Below are 18,121 nucleotides of genomic sequence, written 5' to 3' on the forward strand. Positions count from 1 at the left end.
TCTAATTCTTTTCTAACTCAGATTTTTTTTAATGATTATCTATGTTTTCTACTAGCCAATGCTAGTAAAAAAAAAATTTTCATCAAAGCCAAAGACAAATACAGTAGTCTTTGGCTACAAATACAAATGTAGTCTTTCTTGATATGAATAAAAATATCCTGAAAATTAAAATGTAAGGTATCCTTCAGTCATGATGTGTTATACTATAGGCTCAATCATGCTGTTATTCACTAACAAGGACCAAGACATGAATACAAAAGCAAGCTAATAAAAACGCAAACAACAGTTCCTGCATTTTACACTTAAGTGTTTCCACTTTTTTCTCCATGATTCGCCAATAAATCTTTTGGCCCAAATTAACCAGCCACCATGGATAGAGCTGGTTAAACGGAAATACATCTGATTCAGGATTATATCTTTCTAACCTCTCAGCTGCTGCTGCTGCTGCTGCTAAGTCACTTCAGTCGCGTCTGACTCTGTGTGACTCCATAGGCGGCAGCCCACCAGGCTCCCCCGTCCCTGGGATTCTCCAGGCAAGAACACTGGAGTGGGTTGCCATTTCCTTCTCCAATGCACGCATGCATGCTAAGTCGCTTCAGTCGTATCCGACTCTGTGTGACTCCAAAGATGGCAGCCCACCAGGCTCCTCTGTCCCTGGGATTGTCCAGGCAAGAATACTGGAGTGGGCTGCCATTTTCTTCTCCATCTAACCCCTCTAGCCACACCTTTTAGAGCTGGCGGGTTGTTTTATCCACCTCTGCTTGCAACAAGAACCTTAGTAAATTTGTATCAAGGTTAGGAGTATCCCAGATGAGTCAGAAAACATAAATATTATTTCTGCCAGCACTATAATCCCTCCTCAGTAGTCCTATCTATGCAGGCCCATATGGTCACGTGTTGACAATCAGTTAAAGCTCTCAGAGATACCAAAGGTCAAGGATATCCACCACATTGCCTTAGCTTTAGAACCACCAAAACATGATGCGACATAAATTGTATGGGATGAGCGTTACAGCTAGGAACAGCACCACTTTGCCTATCAAAATGGACCAGCAGGATTGGTATCACCTAGGAGCATATGAAAAACGCAGACTCACAGGCCTCTCCCAGAGCCACTGGATCATAGTCTGCATTTTTCTTTTGGTCATGCTGCACAGCATGTGGAATCCTAGTTTCCCTAGTTCTTAACCACTGGACCACCAAGGAAGTCCCATACTCTGGATTTTAACAGGTGATTCATACATGCTAAACTGTGGAAAGAATAGATGTTAAAAAAAAAAAAAGAACCTGAGAAACTGTTTCTGAAGACACATCATTAAAATTAATATCCCTTCTATTTCTCAGAAGTAGAAAGCCTAAACCAAGTTTGGGTCTAAAGAACCATGTGCCTCACACTGAAAATGTCCAGGGAATCCTTAAGAGGAACCAAAGATCCAACTTCAAGCATCTGAGAGCGCTAGGCCTGAATTCCCGAGCATCGTTTTTTCAAACGTTAACAGCTTCCAACATCAGACATACTATGTACCTTCAGAAAGTGATGAGTTATACCATGTACAACCTTCATAGCAACAAATTATCAATTTACAAACTCAAAGTCAACATATTGTGCCTCACAGTCATTTAAGCTGGCAAGACTTTAAAGTACACACAAATCTGAAGTAATGCTTTGGAAATATTTGATTTATGTTAAACAGTGCTCTGGAATTTAAACATTTGTATGCTCCACCAAGCCCTTATCCTGGCCAATTGGTTCACTGGTCGGCTTACATAGATGCTTCCAACATAAGACACTGCCCAGCCAAATTTAATATTTAAAAATGTTTAAGACCTTTCTGTGTATTTTTTAAAATCAATCTTAGTTCAAGTAAATTTCCTGTGCAGCAAAAGAACACTGCCACCACCACAACAAAATCATACCCCAAATGGCCCTGTGCTATAAAAGGCACTGCCGGCATCGACTGAACTCTGCCTCTAACGAGAACCTTCTACAGAGGGAACCAAGATGGCAAAGCTGCGAAGGCCTTCGGTTCAATAGGGAACACAGAGCAGCGTGTCAGAAAGAAATTGTTTTTCTGCTCCTTTTGATGGGTTGTGCTTTCAAGTCAGGAAATGAGAAACAGGTGTGCCAGAGGGCACACACATCCTCGCTCCACACTGCAAAACACGCGTTTTCAATTTGCAAACATGAAAGGGACTCCTGTTGAATGAAAGAAGAAATGAAAACCCAGCTCTGTCTCTGCGAACCATATGAAGGCGGCTCAGAAAGGCTCTGACAAGCTGCTCGACTTCCTCCCTCTCCGACTGACAGCAGGTAGTGCTCGACAATGGGAAGGAGAAGGCATTCTTTCAAGTGAGAACAATCAAAGGGAGAATTACACGAAGGATCAGAGCGCTGGCACTTTAACCCATCACTTGATCTCATGCTTCTGTTTCTACCACTGCTTTACCTTGCCGCTTCAAATTACAAGTCTGTTCTTTCAGCAAACAACAAACGATCCAAAATAAGTCTCTGGCCCACCCACTCTCCCCCCACCCCCCCAAAAAAAATCTGAGATAGTGCAAACATTAAAAGAACATCTTGGGAGTTCACTTGATCTACCATCACCTAAGTCTATAGTCTATTTCAGAAAGACCTACTTTTCTTCATGAAGTCCTGAGCTCTCCTGCAGCGCTGGAGACATTTTAGGGGCTTATATGAATGTCATGGTGGGGCTGAGTTTAAAAGTAACTGGTTTTGGTGGGCCTTTGGGGGGAGGCTGTATGGCAGGAAGGAAGAGGTACTAAAGGCAGCAGAAGGAGTCAGGTGGCCAGGTGTGCCCAGGTCCATTTGGGAGGCTCTGCAGGGAGCATCCCTCAGCTCTGTGGACACAGCAGAGCCTGGTTCAGCGCAGCAAGCCTTTATTTGAATGTATTTCTAGGCTAGCACGAAACTTCCCTGTATTAACAAGAAAGGCCATAGACTTCATGCCCTTTGAGGATGGGGACTGTCTTCTCTTGTATCACAGCCAAACACTACACAGCACAGGACAAGAGCCTACAAAACAGCTGATGTTATAGCTTGAGGGCAGCTACAAGTCTTCTTACATAAGAGAAAAATGCCTGAGCTCATGTATGTGGGAAACACACCCTTCACATCTAAAATTAAGTTTTGAAGAACATCTACAGTATCATAAAAATATTCATTATAGAATATTAAATGGACAAAGACTAACAAGCTAAACGACACTGTCGTTTGTTTTATCTACCAAAAATCTACCCAAAACATTGACACACTATCACAGCATAGCAACGTTAAAATTTCATTTTCCAAATTCTTTTCAGTGACCAAGTGTTATTTCACAATCAGGGAAAAGTCCACTCATTTATTAATAAAACATACAAAATACATGATACCAAAGCTGTCACACGAAGCTGGTTTCCTAAGAAATAACCTAGCAAAATTCAGAACCAAAAGCAGGAAATAACATATTAATAGTTCATCAGATATGAAGTGACCTAATTAGAGTAAACACTGGTCCTGGAATAGAATTCTCATCCCACATAACTACTTTAGTTTTGGGAAATGTGCTGGGAATTTATCGACTCTGTCATCTGTAAATGAACAATATTTCTTCTCTACCCAGACTACCCAATCAGTCCAAAGAGTCAAGTGGTTTTAAGATGACGATGTTTACAAACATATTAGGGTTTTATCTATGCTCACATCTAGAAGTCATAAATCACACAAAAAGATTTCTCAAGATATTTACATATTAAATCCCAAATTACTTCAGCTTAAGTGTCTGCCCTCTAAGAATCTTGAGCGCAAAAGATTCAGTTCAGTTCAGTCCAGTCCCTCAGTCATGTCTGACTCCTTGTGATCTCATGGACTGCAGCACGCCAGGCTTCCCTGTCATCACCAACTCCCAGAGCTTGCTCAAATCCATGTCCCTTGAGTCAGTGATGCCACCCAACCATCTTCTCCTCTGTCGTCCCCTTCTCCTCCCGCCCTCAATCGTTCCCAGAATCAAGGTCTTTTCCAAGGAGTCAGTTCTTCACATCAGGTGGCCAAAGTATTGGAGCTTCAGGTCCAGCATCAGTCCTTCCAAAGAATATTCAGGACTGATTTCCTTTAGGATGGACTGGTTTAATCTTGAAGTCCAAGGGACTCTCAAGAGTCTTCTCCAACACCATAGTTCAAAAGCATCAATTCTTCAGCACTCAGCTTTCTTAATGGTCCAACCTTTACATCCATACATGACCACTGGAAAAACCATAGCTTTCACTAGATGGACCTCTGTCAGCAAAGTAATGTCTCTGCTTTTTAATTTTTTATTATGCTTTCATAGTAACAGTTTATGAAAGTTTGTTTCATACAGACAAGAAGCTTCCAAGAAGCCACACTGTCAGCCACATAAGTGAGAAAGAGCACTGCCTAGCAAGGCAGATAAAGAAGCTAGAATGGGCTGAAGAGCCCAGACCCCACCCAGAAGAACCAGCCCCCTCTGTCTGAAATATCGCTCATCATCCTAGAGCAACCTCAAAGATTCTGTCTTCACCTCTTTTGCAAAAGAATGAGCATCTCCCTCTTCAAAGGGTCCCCCTCTTCATACAAAAGAAAACTTCAATACTTAGTCAAGACCATCCAGGGATCACCCAATAAGACCCCAGGTTAAGATCCACACACCTTGCACTCACCCCTCTTCTTCAGGGATCTTCTGTTCTCATCAGAACACACCGCTTTCAACTCTGTGCTTACCTCCCCTCAGCCCTAACTCAGCGGAGCATGACCTAACCCACCCCACCTGTTGTGCCCCCAGAAAGGTGATGTTGAAGCCCTAACCCTAAGGTGGTGGTGGTGTCTTTGGGGAGGTAATTAGGGTTTTATGAGGTCATGAGGGTGGGCACCGCCAGGATGGGATTAGTATCCCAAAGAAAGGCAATTCCAAAGAATGCTCAAATTACCACACAATTGCACCCATCTCACATGATAGTAAAGTAATGCTCAAAATTCTCCAAGCCAGGCTTCAGCAATACATGAACCATGAACTCCCTGATGTTCAAGCTGGTTTAGAAAAGGCAGAGGAACCAGAGATCAAATTGCCAACATCCAATGGATCATCAAAAAAGCAAGAAAGTTCCAGAAAAACATCTATTTCTGCTTTATTGACTATGCCAAAGCCTTTGACTGTGTGGATCAAAATAAACTGTGGAAAATTCTGAAAGAGATGGGAATACCAGACCATCTGACCTGCCTCTTGAGGAATCTGTATGCAGGTCAGGAAGCAACAGTTAGAACTGGACATGGAACAACAGACTGGTTTCAAATAGGAAAAGGAATATGTCAAGGCTGTATATTGTCACCCCGCTTATTTAACTTATATGCAGAGTACATCATGAGAAACGCTGGGCTGGAAGAATCACAAGCTGGAATCAAGATTGCCAGGAGAAATATCAATAACCTCAGATATGCAGATGACACCACCCTTATGGCCGAAAGTGAAGAGGAACTAAAAAGCCTCTTGATGAAAGTAAAAGTGGAGAGCGAAAAAGTTGGCTTAAAGCTTAACATTCAGAAAATGAAGATCATGGCATCTGGTCCCATCACTTCATGGGAAATAGATGGGGAAACAGTGGAAACAGTGTCAGACTTTATTTTTGGGGGCTCCAAAATCACTGCAGATGGTGACTGCAGCCATGAAATTAAAAGACGCTTACTCCTTGGAAGAAATGTTATGACCAACCTAGAGAGCATATTCAAAAGCAGGGACATTACTTTGCCGACTAAGGTCCGTCTAGTCAAGACTACGGTTTTTCCAGTAGTCATGTATGGATGTGAGAGTTGGACTGTGAAGAAGGCTGAGTGCTGAAGAACTGATGCTTTTGAGCTGTGGTGTTGGAGAAGACTCTTGAGAGTCCCTTGGACTCCAAGGAGATCCAAACAGTCCATTCTGAAGGAGATCAACCCTGGTATTTCTTTGGAAGGAATGATGCTAAAGCTGAAACTCCAGTACTTTGGCCACCTCATGCGAAGAGTTGACTCATTGGAAAAGACTCTGATGCTGGGAGGGATTGGGGGAAGGAGGGGAAGGAGACGACAGAGGATGAGATGGCTGGATGGCATCATTGACTCAATGGACGTGAGTCTGAGTGAACTCTGGGAGTTGGTGATGGACAGGGAGGCCTGGAGTGGCGCGATTCATGGGGTCACAAAGAGTCAGACACGACTGAGCGACTGAACTGAACTGAAGAAGAGGAAGAGAGATGGTAGCTCACTCGTGTCCATTCTTCCCCTCTCTCTCTTTCCCTCCCTCCCTCTTTTCCTCTGTCCTTGCCTCAATCTCTCTCTCTCTCTTTCCACCATGTGATGACAGAGCAAAAAACTGGCCAGCAGCAAGCCAGAAGGAACTGAATCTGCTGGCACCATGATCCTGGACTTCCTAGCCTCCAGAACTTGGAGAAATAAATGTGTAAGCCACGCAGCCTATGGTATTTTGTTATAGCTGTATGAGCTAAGACACACCCCAGTATATCTGTTTGTTCATACCAATTCACATCCATTCATTCAAAAAGCATCAGAGACTCTGGTGGATGAGCACCATGCAGACATCAGGGAACAAAGCTGAGGAAAATCCCTACCTTCATGGAGTTTCATATAGCAGAGAGAAGAAGACTATAAAGATAACAGAAAGACACAAAAGATATGTTAGACATGATACATTCTATGGGAAAAAATAAAATGTGGGAGGGGGCTGGGGGATGTTACTGAGGGAAGATTTACATGTTTAAAACGGAGTGGTTGAGGAAGACGAGCTGATGAGGTGGAGGCAGGGGTGTAGATACTCAGGTGCATGCGTGCGAGCTAAGTTGCTTCAGTTGTGTCTGACTCTTTATGACCCCATGGACCATCAGCCTGCCAGGCTCTCCTGTCAAAATCCACATCTCTTTGCGTGTGTGTGTTGTATTTTTTTAATTAATTTATTTATTTTAATTGGAGGCGAATTACTTTACAATATTGTGGTGGTTTTTGCCAAACACTGACATGAATCAGCTATGGGTGCACGTGTCCCCATCCTGAACCCCCTCCCATCTCCCTCCCCATCCCATCCCTCTGTGCACTGGCTTTGAGAGCCCTGTTTCATGCATCAAACTTGGACTGGCAATCTATTTCACATATGGTAATATACACGTTTCAATGCTATTCTCTCAAATCATCCCACCCTCGCCTTCTCCTACAGAGTCCAAAAGTCTGTTCTTTATCTCTGTGTCTCTTTAGCTGTCTCGCATATAGGGTCGCTGTTACCATCTTTCTAAATTCCATATATATACATTATTATACTATATTGGTGTTTTTCTTTCTGACTTACTTCACTCTGTATAATAGGCTCCAGTTTCATCCACCTCATTAGAACTGATTCAAATGTGTTCTTTTTAATAGCTGAGTAACATTCCATTGTGTATATGTACCACAGCTTTCTTATCCGTTCATCTGCCAATGGACATCTAGGTTGCTTCCATGTCCTGGCTATTGTAAACAGTGCTGCAATGAACATTGGGGTACATGTGTCTCTTTCAATTCTGGTTTCCTTGGTGTGTATGCCCAGCAGTGGGACTGCTGGGTCATAAGGCAGTTCTACTTCCAGGTTTTCAAGGACTCTCCACACTGTTCTCCATAGTGGCTGCACTAGTCTGCATTCCCAACAGTGATGGAGAAAATCCTCATCTCTTACATCTCCCGCATTGGCAGGTGGGTTCTTTATCAGTAGTGCCACCTGGGTAGCCCAAGACTCTCAGGGTAGAGATTTAAAGGGAAAGGAAGAATGCAGGCCGAGTGGAAGTGTCCCTGGCAAGTCCGAGCACAGAGAAGCAGCTGAGTGAGCAGACAAGAAAAGCCAGAGCTGCAGCCTGAGGGGAAGGTGGGCAGCACCTCACAGGCCCTGAGTAAAGGCTGTGGCCCTTCTCCAAGATGGGACATGCTGGCCAGTTCAAGAGGAGGAATGACACACGATTTGAGTTAGGTTTAAACATCAACTGCTTGAGGAGTTGCTGAGAACTGAATAAAGGGGAAAAGGAGCAGAAAACAAGGGGCCAGCTGGGCACTCCTGCAACAACCCAGATCAGAGACGACAGCATCTGAAGCTGCTGATGGCAGCCAGCGTGTTATGAAGTGGCTGGATTTTAAATACACTTAGAGAGGAGAGTCGGAGAAGGCAATGGCACCCCACTCCAGTACTCTTGCCTGGAAAATCCCATGGATGGAGGAGCCTGGAAGGCTGCAGTCCATGGGGTAGCTGAGGGTTGGACACAACTGAGCGACTTCACTTTCCCTTTTCACTTTCATGCATTGGAGAAGGAAATGGCAACCCACTCCAGTGTTCTTGCCTGGGGAATCTCAGGGATGGGGGAGCCTGGTGGGCTGCCGTCTATGTGGTCGGACAAAGTCGGACACAACTGAAGTGACTTAGCAGCAGCAGAGAGGAGAGTAGAGAGGGTTTGTTGCTGGAGTGGACATGGGTGAGATAAAAGAAGAGAGGGTCAGACATGACTCCAAGATTTTGGCCTGACATAATGGGAGGCTACAGGTGCCCTTAGCTGTGTGGAGCAGCAGGTAGGGGAGGGAAGGGCAACATCAAGAGCTCACAGTTGGATGAGCTATTCATTAGGAGGACCAATGCTGAAGCTGAAGCTCCACTAATTTGGCCACCTGATGTGAAGAGCTGACTCATTGGAAAAGACCCTGATGCTGGGAAAGACTGAAGGCAGGAGGAGAAGGGGACGACTGAGGATGAGATGGTCAGATGGCATCACCGACTCAATGGACATGAGTTTGGATAAAGTCTGGGAGTTGGTAATGGATAGGGAGGCCTGGCGTGCTGCAGTTCATGGGGTCGCAAGAGTCAGATATGACTAAGCGACTGAACTGAACTGAACTGAGTTGCCTATTTACACACACAGGTGGGGGCTTTGAGAAGCAGTTAAAAAACCAAGTTCTGGGAAGAGGCCCAAGGTAGAGATTAAAAGGTGGGAGTCAGCATATATATGGTACTTAGCCATTGGACTGGATGAGAACACCGAGGCAGCGAGTATTCAAAGACACAGAAAAGGTAGAGGGCTAGGCCTCGGGTCACTGAGAGGTCAGGGAGATGAGAAACAATAACGAAGGAGGCGGAGAATAGTACCCAGTGAGGTGGGAAGAAAACCATTCGTGTTGGATGCTCTGGAAATCTATCAAAAATAGGATTTTCCCGGGAGCAAGTCATTCAAGCAACTCTGTGACACACTGCTACAAGACTAACGGATGACTACTGGGCTTTGGAGGTGACTAAAAATCTTAACAAGAGCAGACTGGTAGAAGGGAAGAAGAGGCCAAACTAAAGTATATACGAGAGTCAATGAGTGGACTTCCCTGCTGGCTCAGTGGCGGACAATTCACCTGCCAACGCAGGAGACACGGCTTCCATCCCTGATCCGAGCAGTTCCCACATGCCATGCAACAACATAGCCCATGAGCCACAACTACTGAGCCTGTGCTCCACAGTGAGAGAAGCCACCTCAATGAGAAGCCTACACGCTGCAAGTAGAGAGGAGCCCTCGTTTACTGCAACTAAAGAAAAGCCTGCTCAGCAGTGAAGACTCAGCACAGCCAAAAAGAAAGAAAGAGTTACCAAAAAAAAAAAAAAAAAAAGGTTCAGTGAGTGGAAAAGACTAAGTAAAATAACAGACATGAAATTCAGGCAACTCCTTGAAGATTCACCTTTAAAGGCTGCTACAAAATAGGGGAAAGAGTTGGAAAGGAGGCTGGACCCCTAGGTGATCTGCACCCAGGGTCCAGAGTAGAACAGGGCTTTTATTCATGATAACCAAGAGACTGAGCCGCCAAAAGCGCTTGTGACAGACAGAGCATGAAAGAGAAATAACAGATACTCCTGAGAAGGAAACAGAAGCATGGACTCCTGCCTGCCTCCCCATCCCTCCTGGGCCACAGAAACCACAAACTCCAGGACACATGTAGATGTCTCAGCAGTAAGGTCCCACTGGCTCTTGGGGCTCCACCCTCAGAGAGAAGCCAGCCCTGTGCCCTCCTGACAAAGTATCTGGGAAGCACAGATGCACAGGAAACCTCCCACAGAGGGGCAGAGGCAGACCTGCGGCTGCTGGTTAGGAGAAAGAGTCGAGAAGAGGTGGCATACTGACGTACTTGCCCACCCTTGCAGAAGAGGCTCCAATCACTGGCTGAGAAATATTAATACCAAAGCAGCAGCCTGGTCTCATTCTTCACATTTTTTTATCCCATCCATCTTTGAACCTACTCTTAACAAGCCAGGGCCACACCCTCACCACCCTCTGATTTCTGAAACAGCTAAGACCAGGAAAATCGAAGAACCCAGAAAGTCAGAAATCACCAGGGTTCCTCTCGGGCAGCAGACTGTTCTTCGTGACAGAAGACCAGAAAAGGGAGACTGCAGCTGCTGTCTCCTGATCGCTAGTCAGCTGCCACAAAACCCCCGGACTTGCTATTTCTCTTTAAGAAAAAAACCAGATGGCACAGACAAGTAACAGAAGACCAATGTTAAGGTCAGCCAGAGCATAAACTTAATCTCTTGCTTTTTCCCTCCTTCTGATCTTCTAATCCTCGATCTGCTCTTCCTTTCCATAGCCAGAGAAAGACCACAGATGTATCTTATATTACACATCCGATGTGTTACTGAAAAATTATGTGTGAATCCGATTCTGGCAAATTAAATCAAATTTAAAAATGCTATTTAAGGAAATTTCATGGTGGATAATCTTAGAATCCTTCTACGAGAGGGAAGAATCACATACACATTTCTCTCTTTTTCAGTGAAATATAATTGACATGTAACATTGTATACATTTAAGGTGTACAACATGTTAATTTCATACATTTATTTCCTGTAATATGATTGCCATCATGCAATAATTAGCACCTCTACCACATTACATAACTATCCTTTCTTTTTATTGGCTGGAATAATTATGTTCCAGTCTCTTAACAAGGCTGATGATTATAATACTGTTGCCCATACACACACATTTTTTAATTTTGTCTACGAAGCATTTACTAAGTGCAAAGCCCTGTGCCAGGCACTCAGGAAACACAAATATACTCACAGAGCCCCTTCTCAAGAGCTTACGCCACTGCTTAAAGGAAGCTTCAAACTATTTATTTTCACAAAAAAATGCTGAGAATAAAAGAAGGGCACACTCTTTTTTCCCATCTAAAATTTTCAGAAATCAGGAGGTACACTGCAGTTGACGGCATCTTCCCACGGCTCTGCGGCAGGCAGCAGCTGGGACACAGCCAGCTCTGCCTCTGGAGGTCAGCTGCTCCCATCTGCTAACCCTTGCTGACCCTTCTGCTGAGTTGCATTCCATGTTGGAACTCCATGTGTTGAGTTTAACTGCCATTTTCAATGTCTTCAAAAGGATTACAGTCTGATACAGAATTCAAACAAAAAGTGATTACATAAATAGGAATGCATGGAAATGGCAAAGAAGCACGACCTTGTTATCAGGGAAGCAAATATTTCTTGTTGGGAGAACACCCCCAATTCAATACTTGTGAAGTAATAGATAGCCATGTGTTAAGTGACGACAAAGCCGTGTGCCATAATAAAACTGGCAGTCTTCTCCCCTCTAGTGTAAGTGTCTTACATGGGCATATTTTGTTCTAGGATATTATGGTAAATGTACAGGCAACAAAAGCAAAAACAGACAAGGAGGTCTATGTCAATCTAAAAAGCTTCAACACAGCTAAGGCAATAACCAACAATACGAAGAGGACACTTACGGAATGGGTGGAAATACTTACAAACCACATAACTGACAAGGTATTAATATCCAAAATAGACAAGGATCTCCTACAACTCAATAGCAGGGGGGAAAAAAAAAACACAAGATCAATATCAAAACATGGGCAAAGGACTTTGACATTTCTCCAAAGACACAGAAATGGTCAACAGGTACATGAAAAAGTGTTCAATATCATTAATCGTCTGGGAAGTGCAACAGAAAACCACAAGATATCACCTCACACTTGTTAAAATGGATATTACCAAAAAGACAAGAGACAAATGCTGGTGAGGATGCCGAGATACGTGAACTCTCATATATAGGAGGTAGGAACGTAAAATGGTTCAGCTGCTATAGAAAACAGTATGGAGGTTCCTCAAAAAGCTAAATGGGACTATCCCAGGACCCAGCAGTTCCACTTCTGGGTATTTATCCAAAAGAATTGAAATCAAGATCTCAAAGAGGTATCCACACGCCCACATTAGCTGCATCATTATTCACAACAGCCAGGATGTGGAAACAACCTAAATGTCCTTGGAGCAAGTAAAGAAAATGCGGTTTATTCATATAAGAATATTATTCAGCCTTTAAAAAGAAGGAAATCCTGCCACACACAATAACACTGATGAACCCAGAAGACATTATGCTCAGTGAAATAAGCCAGTCACAGAAGGACAGACTTTGCACGATTCCACTTAGATAAGGTACCTAAAATAGTCAGACTCACAGAAGCAGAGAGTAAAACAGTGACCGCCAGAGTTCATGGAAGAGGAAAATGGAGAGTTGCCATTCAAAATTCACAAGGTTCAGTTATGCAAGATGAATACGTTCTAGAGCTCATAGGTCAGCTCATTAAATCCTCATGGATATTAAGATAATACTATTCGTGTTGTATAAATAACTACTTGCTAGGATGTCTCAGCCAGTGAATCAAGAATCTGAACAAGAACCTACATATTTCCTTTCCTCCCTCTCAAGCTCAGCAAATTTCCAAGACGCCAGAACGTTAGTCAGGGTTTGCAAGGTGAGCTCCTGCCCTCTAACTTCTTCCCCACAAGATGCTGGAGTTTATCCCTCAGGCTAATAACCACATCACCTGTCTGGCCTTAGGAGAGCCCTACTTTAACCATAACTAGCTATCTTCCCTCTGTCTTTCAATAATCATCTACCAAGAACTATAAAACTAAAATGTAGGCCAGGTCTCTGGATTTTCTGCAAGGCATATGTCCTTTTTTTTTTTCTTTTGGACCAAAAAAATTGCAAAATTCTGTGTTCCACCTTTCTTCCGACTTACTCAGCCAACTCTGCCATGTGTTTCCGTTGTCAACCTCATAGCAACAGCCCCAGGAGAAACAAGAGTGAAGCAATCACAGATGGAAAGAACTGGAGACCTGCTCTATTATCCTCATGTTCTGTTGGCTGATGACTTGTTGTTCAGTCCCTCAGTCATGTCTGATTCTTGGTGATCCCACTGACTGCACTACTCCAGGCTTCCCTGTCCTTCACCATCCCCTGGAGCTTGCTCATACTCATGTCCATTGAGTCAGTGATGCCATTCAACCATCTCATTCTCAGTCGTCCCCTTCTCCTCCTGCCCTCAATCTTTCCCAGAATCAGGGTCTTTTCTAATGAGTCAGCTCTTTGCATCAAGTGGCCAAAGTACTGGAGCTTCAACTTCAGCATCAGTCCTTCCAATGAATATGCAGGACTGATCTCCTTTATGACTGACTGATTTGATCTCCTTGCAGTCCAAGGGACTCTCAGGAGTCTTCTCCAATACTACAGTTCAAAAGCATCAATTCTTCGGCACTCAGCTTTCTTCATGGTCCAACTATCACATCCATACATGATTACTGGAAAAACCATAGCTTTGACTAAACCCTTGTCAGCAAAGTAATGTCTCTGCTTTTTAATATGCTGTCTAGGTTGGTCATAGCTTTTCTTCCGAGGAGCAGGTGTCATTCAATTTCATGGCTACAGTCACCATCTGCAGTGATTTTGGAGCCCCAAAAAATAAGTTCTGTCACTGTTTCCATTGTTTCCCCACTTATTTGCCAAGAAGTGATGGGACTGAATGCCATGATCTTTATTTTTTGAATGTTGAGTTTTAAGCCAGCTTTTTCACTCTCCTCTTTCACTTTCATCAAGAGGCTCTTTAGTTCCTCTTCGTTTTCTGCCATAAGGGTGGTGTCATCTACATATCTGAGGTTATTGATACTACTTCTGGCAATCTTGATTCCAGCGTGTGCTTCATCACCTGACATTTCACATAATGTACTCTGCATAGAAGTTAAATAAGTAGAGTGACAATATACAGCCTGACTTTTTCCTTTCCCAATTTGGAACCAGCCCATTGTTCCATATCTGGTTCTACCTGTTGCTTCTTGACCTGCACACAGGTTTCTCAGGAGGCAAGTAAGGCGGTCTGGTATTCCCATCTTTTGAAGAATTTTCCACAGTTTGTTGTGATCCACACAGTCAAAGGCTTTAGTGTAGTCAATGGAGCAGAAGAAGATGTTTTTCTGGAACTCTCTTGCTTTTTCGACGATCCAACAGATGTTGGCAATTTGATCTCTGGTTCCTCTGCCTTTTCTAAATTCACCTTGAACATCTGGAAATACTTATTTCACATACTGTTGGCTTGGAGAATTTTAAGCATTACTTTGCTAGCATGTGAAATGAGTGCAATTGTGTGGTAGTTTGAGCATTCTTTGGCATTGTTGTTCTTTGGAATTGAACTGAAAACTGACCTTTTCCAGTCCTGTGGCCACTGCTGAGTTTTCCAAATTTGTTAGCATATTGAGTGTGGCACTTTAACAGCATCATCTTTTAGGAGTTGAGATAGCTCAGTGGGAATTCCATCACGTCCACTAGCTTTGTTCATAGTGATGCTTCCTAAGACCCACTTGACTTCACATTCCAGGATGTCTCTAGATGAATAACCATAACATCATGGTTATCTGGGTCATTAAGATCTTAGTCCTTAAACTTAAGAAGACTATAACATGATAGGCTGGGCATCAAAGCTAAACATCTACACTAAATATCTTGGACTAGAAACCTAAAGTTATCTTTAATCATATAAAACTATCTTCAGTGGATATGAGATGGGCAAATAAGGAAATATTCAAGGGGAAGGGTGAAAGACCTTATTTTTACAATTTAAGCTTACCCCCCTACTGCATTCTAGTTAATAGAATGAAACCCATAAAGTACACTCCTATTCCAACTTTCACATCACCAATTCAAAAAAGAAGGGAGATGGACAACCCCAAGGAGACTGAATTTCTTTTCCAAAGTGACACAGTCAAGCAGGCTCTCAGAATTCCAGCTTAAAGTAGAATTCAGGTCTCCTAACATGCTGGGAGGGATCGGGGGCAGGAGGAGAAGGGGACGACAGAGGATGAGATGGCTGGATGGCATCACTGACTCAATGGACGCGAGTCTGAGTGAACTCCGGGAGTTGGTGATAGACAGGGAGGCCTGGCGTGCTGCGATTCATGGGGTCACAAAGAGTCGGACACAACTGAGCGACTGAACTGAACTGAACATGCAGACATAGGAGTAACATTTAAAAAGCAACAAACCAACTTGTTGAACTACATATTGACCAAAAATAAAGTCAACACCACACATGATACCAACTGATACTTCTAAAGAAAATGGAAACAATGAATCATCTGTTTTAGACTTCTATTTATTCAAATACCACAATTTTCCATAGACATGGGCCATATTTAATTATGCATATATAATTATGCATTAATTCAGTTCGCTAATTCCTAAGTACTATGTGTAAAGATTTTCATGTGCCAGCAATATTAAATTAAAAATTAACTCATATTATTACCTTGTGCTCATCTTTTCAAATTAGAAAACAATTTTTGGTCTATTATATTAGCATGATTCAGATTCAACATTAATTTGTGTTTGGACTTCACCTCAGTGGCTCAAAATCAAATATTTCCACCAATGCAAGAAAAGGATCAAGGTCACGAAGCTGTTACAACAGGTAGGCAGTTGAGGGGTCTGAACTAACAGGGTCAGGTCAGAAGAAATGGAAAGAAGATACAAGTTTGAGAATGGTGCCAAGAATTCAAGTCTGATTAAATAGGTTACGGAAAGTGAAAGTCACTCAGTCACGTCTAACTCTTTGCCACCCTGTGAACTATACAGTCCATGGAATTCTCCAGGCCAGAATACTGGAGTGGGGAGCCATTCTCTTCTCTAGGGGATGTTCCCAACTCAGGGGTTGAACCCAGGTCTCCCATACTGCAGGTGGATTCTTTACCAGCTGAGCCACCAGGGAAGCCCAAAATAGTGATGGCAATAAGAGAGGCAGAGAATACAGGAGAAAGGTGGCCACAGTGTGGGAATAAGGAAAAAAAGGTGTTTATTTGTGCTGCTGAACCTCATGTGCATACATGATACCCACAGGGATGTGTCCAACAGGAAGGCAGAAAGAACTAAGGCGGACTTCAAGCATGAAGCCCAGAGTGGGGATGGACATAGAAACCAGCACTCTAAGAGATAACCACTGAGACAGCACCAGATCACCGAGAGGAAGCCCACAGTGAGACGAGGAAAGGCTGGCAGAGGCCCCCGCCTGGGGCTACTAGCAGTGGGAAGAAGACGGAGCAGGCCAAGGGAGCGGGACAAACCAGGAGAGGTCCAGGATCTACACTAGCAGTAGGGACCCCAGAGAGGCAGGAGTAAGCAGGAGAGGACGGCGACTGGACTGGGTGGCTGGGCAGTGTGGCGGGGCAGAAAACAATGCAGAAGAAACCAGAGAGAGAAAGGAAGGAAGGGCGGCCATACCCACCCACCCTCCTGAGAAAGCCTGAGGATATCCGGCACAAAGTCCTAGGATTCAGACTTGAGAGATGTCACGGCAAAGCGGGTGAACCAATATTATTATGTCAACCACACATATCAACCACATCATGAGCTTCAAGTACATCTGGCACAAGCATATGAAAACCTAGATCTAGACAACAACTATTCTGCCCACCCAAATCCACTCTCCCAAGACACACACACACACACATTTCTGAATGATAAAGACTCTTCTAATACAAATACAAAAAGAGGACCTACCTTTTATCAAAAGTATATGCCATGATATACATTTTGAAATACACCTTGTAAGATTTATGTCAACATTTTACTCAAGAAACGACCTTTTAGTCTTTTAAATGCCTTGCTACTTTTATATCATTTTGACCCAGATTTGGCACTATCATGAGTCATTAGGGGAAAAAAATCCATGAAAAATATAATTAAATTTTAGTTAACCCCAAAGTTGTATTGAAAATGTCAGCAAACCATTTACACTGTGATACTTATGTTGTAAAACAATTCTCAAAAATTCCTAAGTATTGAAGATCTTTCAAGCATCAATTTTCTGGTTCATGAGGTGTCTTAGTACATATTTTGTGTTTACATAAAAACACTGTTTTCAATCAATAAATGACCTACGAGGTTGAGGTAATGAAAAATGGTCATGAAAGCAGCAAATACCTGAGGTACTCACAGCTGTGGAGTAGGGATTATGAGCTCCAGTATTTTCAGCCCAGCAGCCACATCCATAAAGAGCAGCCTGGGGGAAAAAAGGTAGATAAATATAAATACGGCATTTTAAGAATATTATACATAATTGCTAGCTTTCAACAGAAGACAGAAATCACACCCATCTAATAAAGCTTCATCTAATAGTGATGCATAGCACACACGTGATAACCAGAGGTTGAGTAAGACCTACCCAGACAATGGTCCTAACACTATCAAAACTGTTTTCAGCTAAGGATTAATCTAAAATTTTCAGAAAAGAGAAAAAAAAATTCTTAATCTTATCAACAGTAATTTCTTCCTTCCCAGAAAAAATCTTCCCTCTGCTGTAGGCTTGTCGAGTGTGGTCCTTCTGGACCTCTGGAGTAGCCTCTCAGACCAGGTGTGTGTCAGTCAGATTACTTGGGGAGCATAATGACCGTGGGTCCCCAGCTATATCCCTGATAGTCTGGGGGCTGGCTCGGGGACCAGCACTGTTAACCAGGACGCTAGGGGCCTGGAATTCAGGTGGCCTCCCTGCCACCCTCCAGCAAGCCCTGCTTCAGGCTTTAGTGCCTTTCCCCTCCTCCTTCAGGATAGAACAAGAGGAAATCCAACTGTTATGCACCAAAGGGCCCAGTATATGCTCACCACTGTTCTCGATTCTGCCAGATAGAAAGAGGGGCGACAAAAAGGCCTGCTCAAGCTAATCGCTCTGCGAGGTGGCAGAATAAATTTGTGTCTGAAACCACCAGGAACACAATAAGCTACCGTGGTTTTA

The 18,121-nt window shown here is 43.4% G+C and overlaps 1 protein-coding gene across 4 annotated transcripts in view; it reads right to left on the reverse strand.

Moving 5' to 3' along the window:
- TASP1 (taspase 1) overlaps window positions 1-18,121 on the reverse strand; it is a 266,211-nt gene that overhangs the window by 128,434 nt on the left and 119,656 nt on the right. For 3 of the 4 annotated variants that reach the window (XR_011248057.1, XM_069547121.1, XM_069547122.1), the window contains one exon: window positions 17,314-17,392. Coding sequence is in view for 2 of the 4 variants with exons in the window: in XM_069547121.1 (XP_069403222.1) it covers window positions 17,314-17,392 (79 nt within the window). In the remaining 2 variants the exon portion in view is untranslated. The remainder of the gene's footprint in view (window positions 1-17,313; window positions 17,393-18,121) is intronic. The other variant, XR_011248058.1, reaches the window with a different exon arrangement.

Source organism: Ovis canadensis, chromosome 13, assembly GCF_042477335.2.
Source record: "Ovis canadensis isolate MfBH-ARS-UI-01 breed Bighorn chromosome 13, ARS-UI_OviCan_v2, whole genome shotgun sequence".
Taxonomy (NCBI): Eukaryota; Metazoa; Chordata; class Mammalia; order Artiodactyla; family Bovidae; genus Ovis; species Ovis canadensis.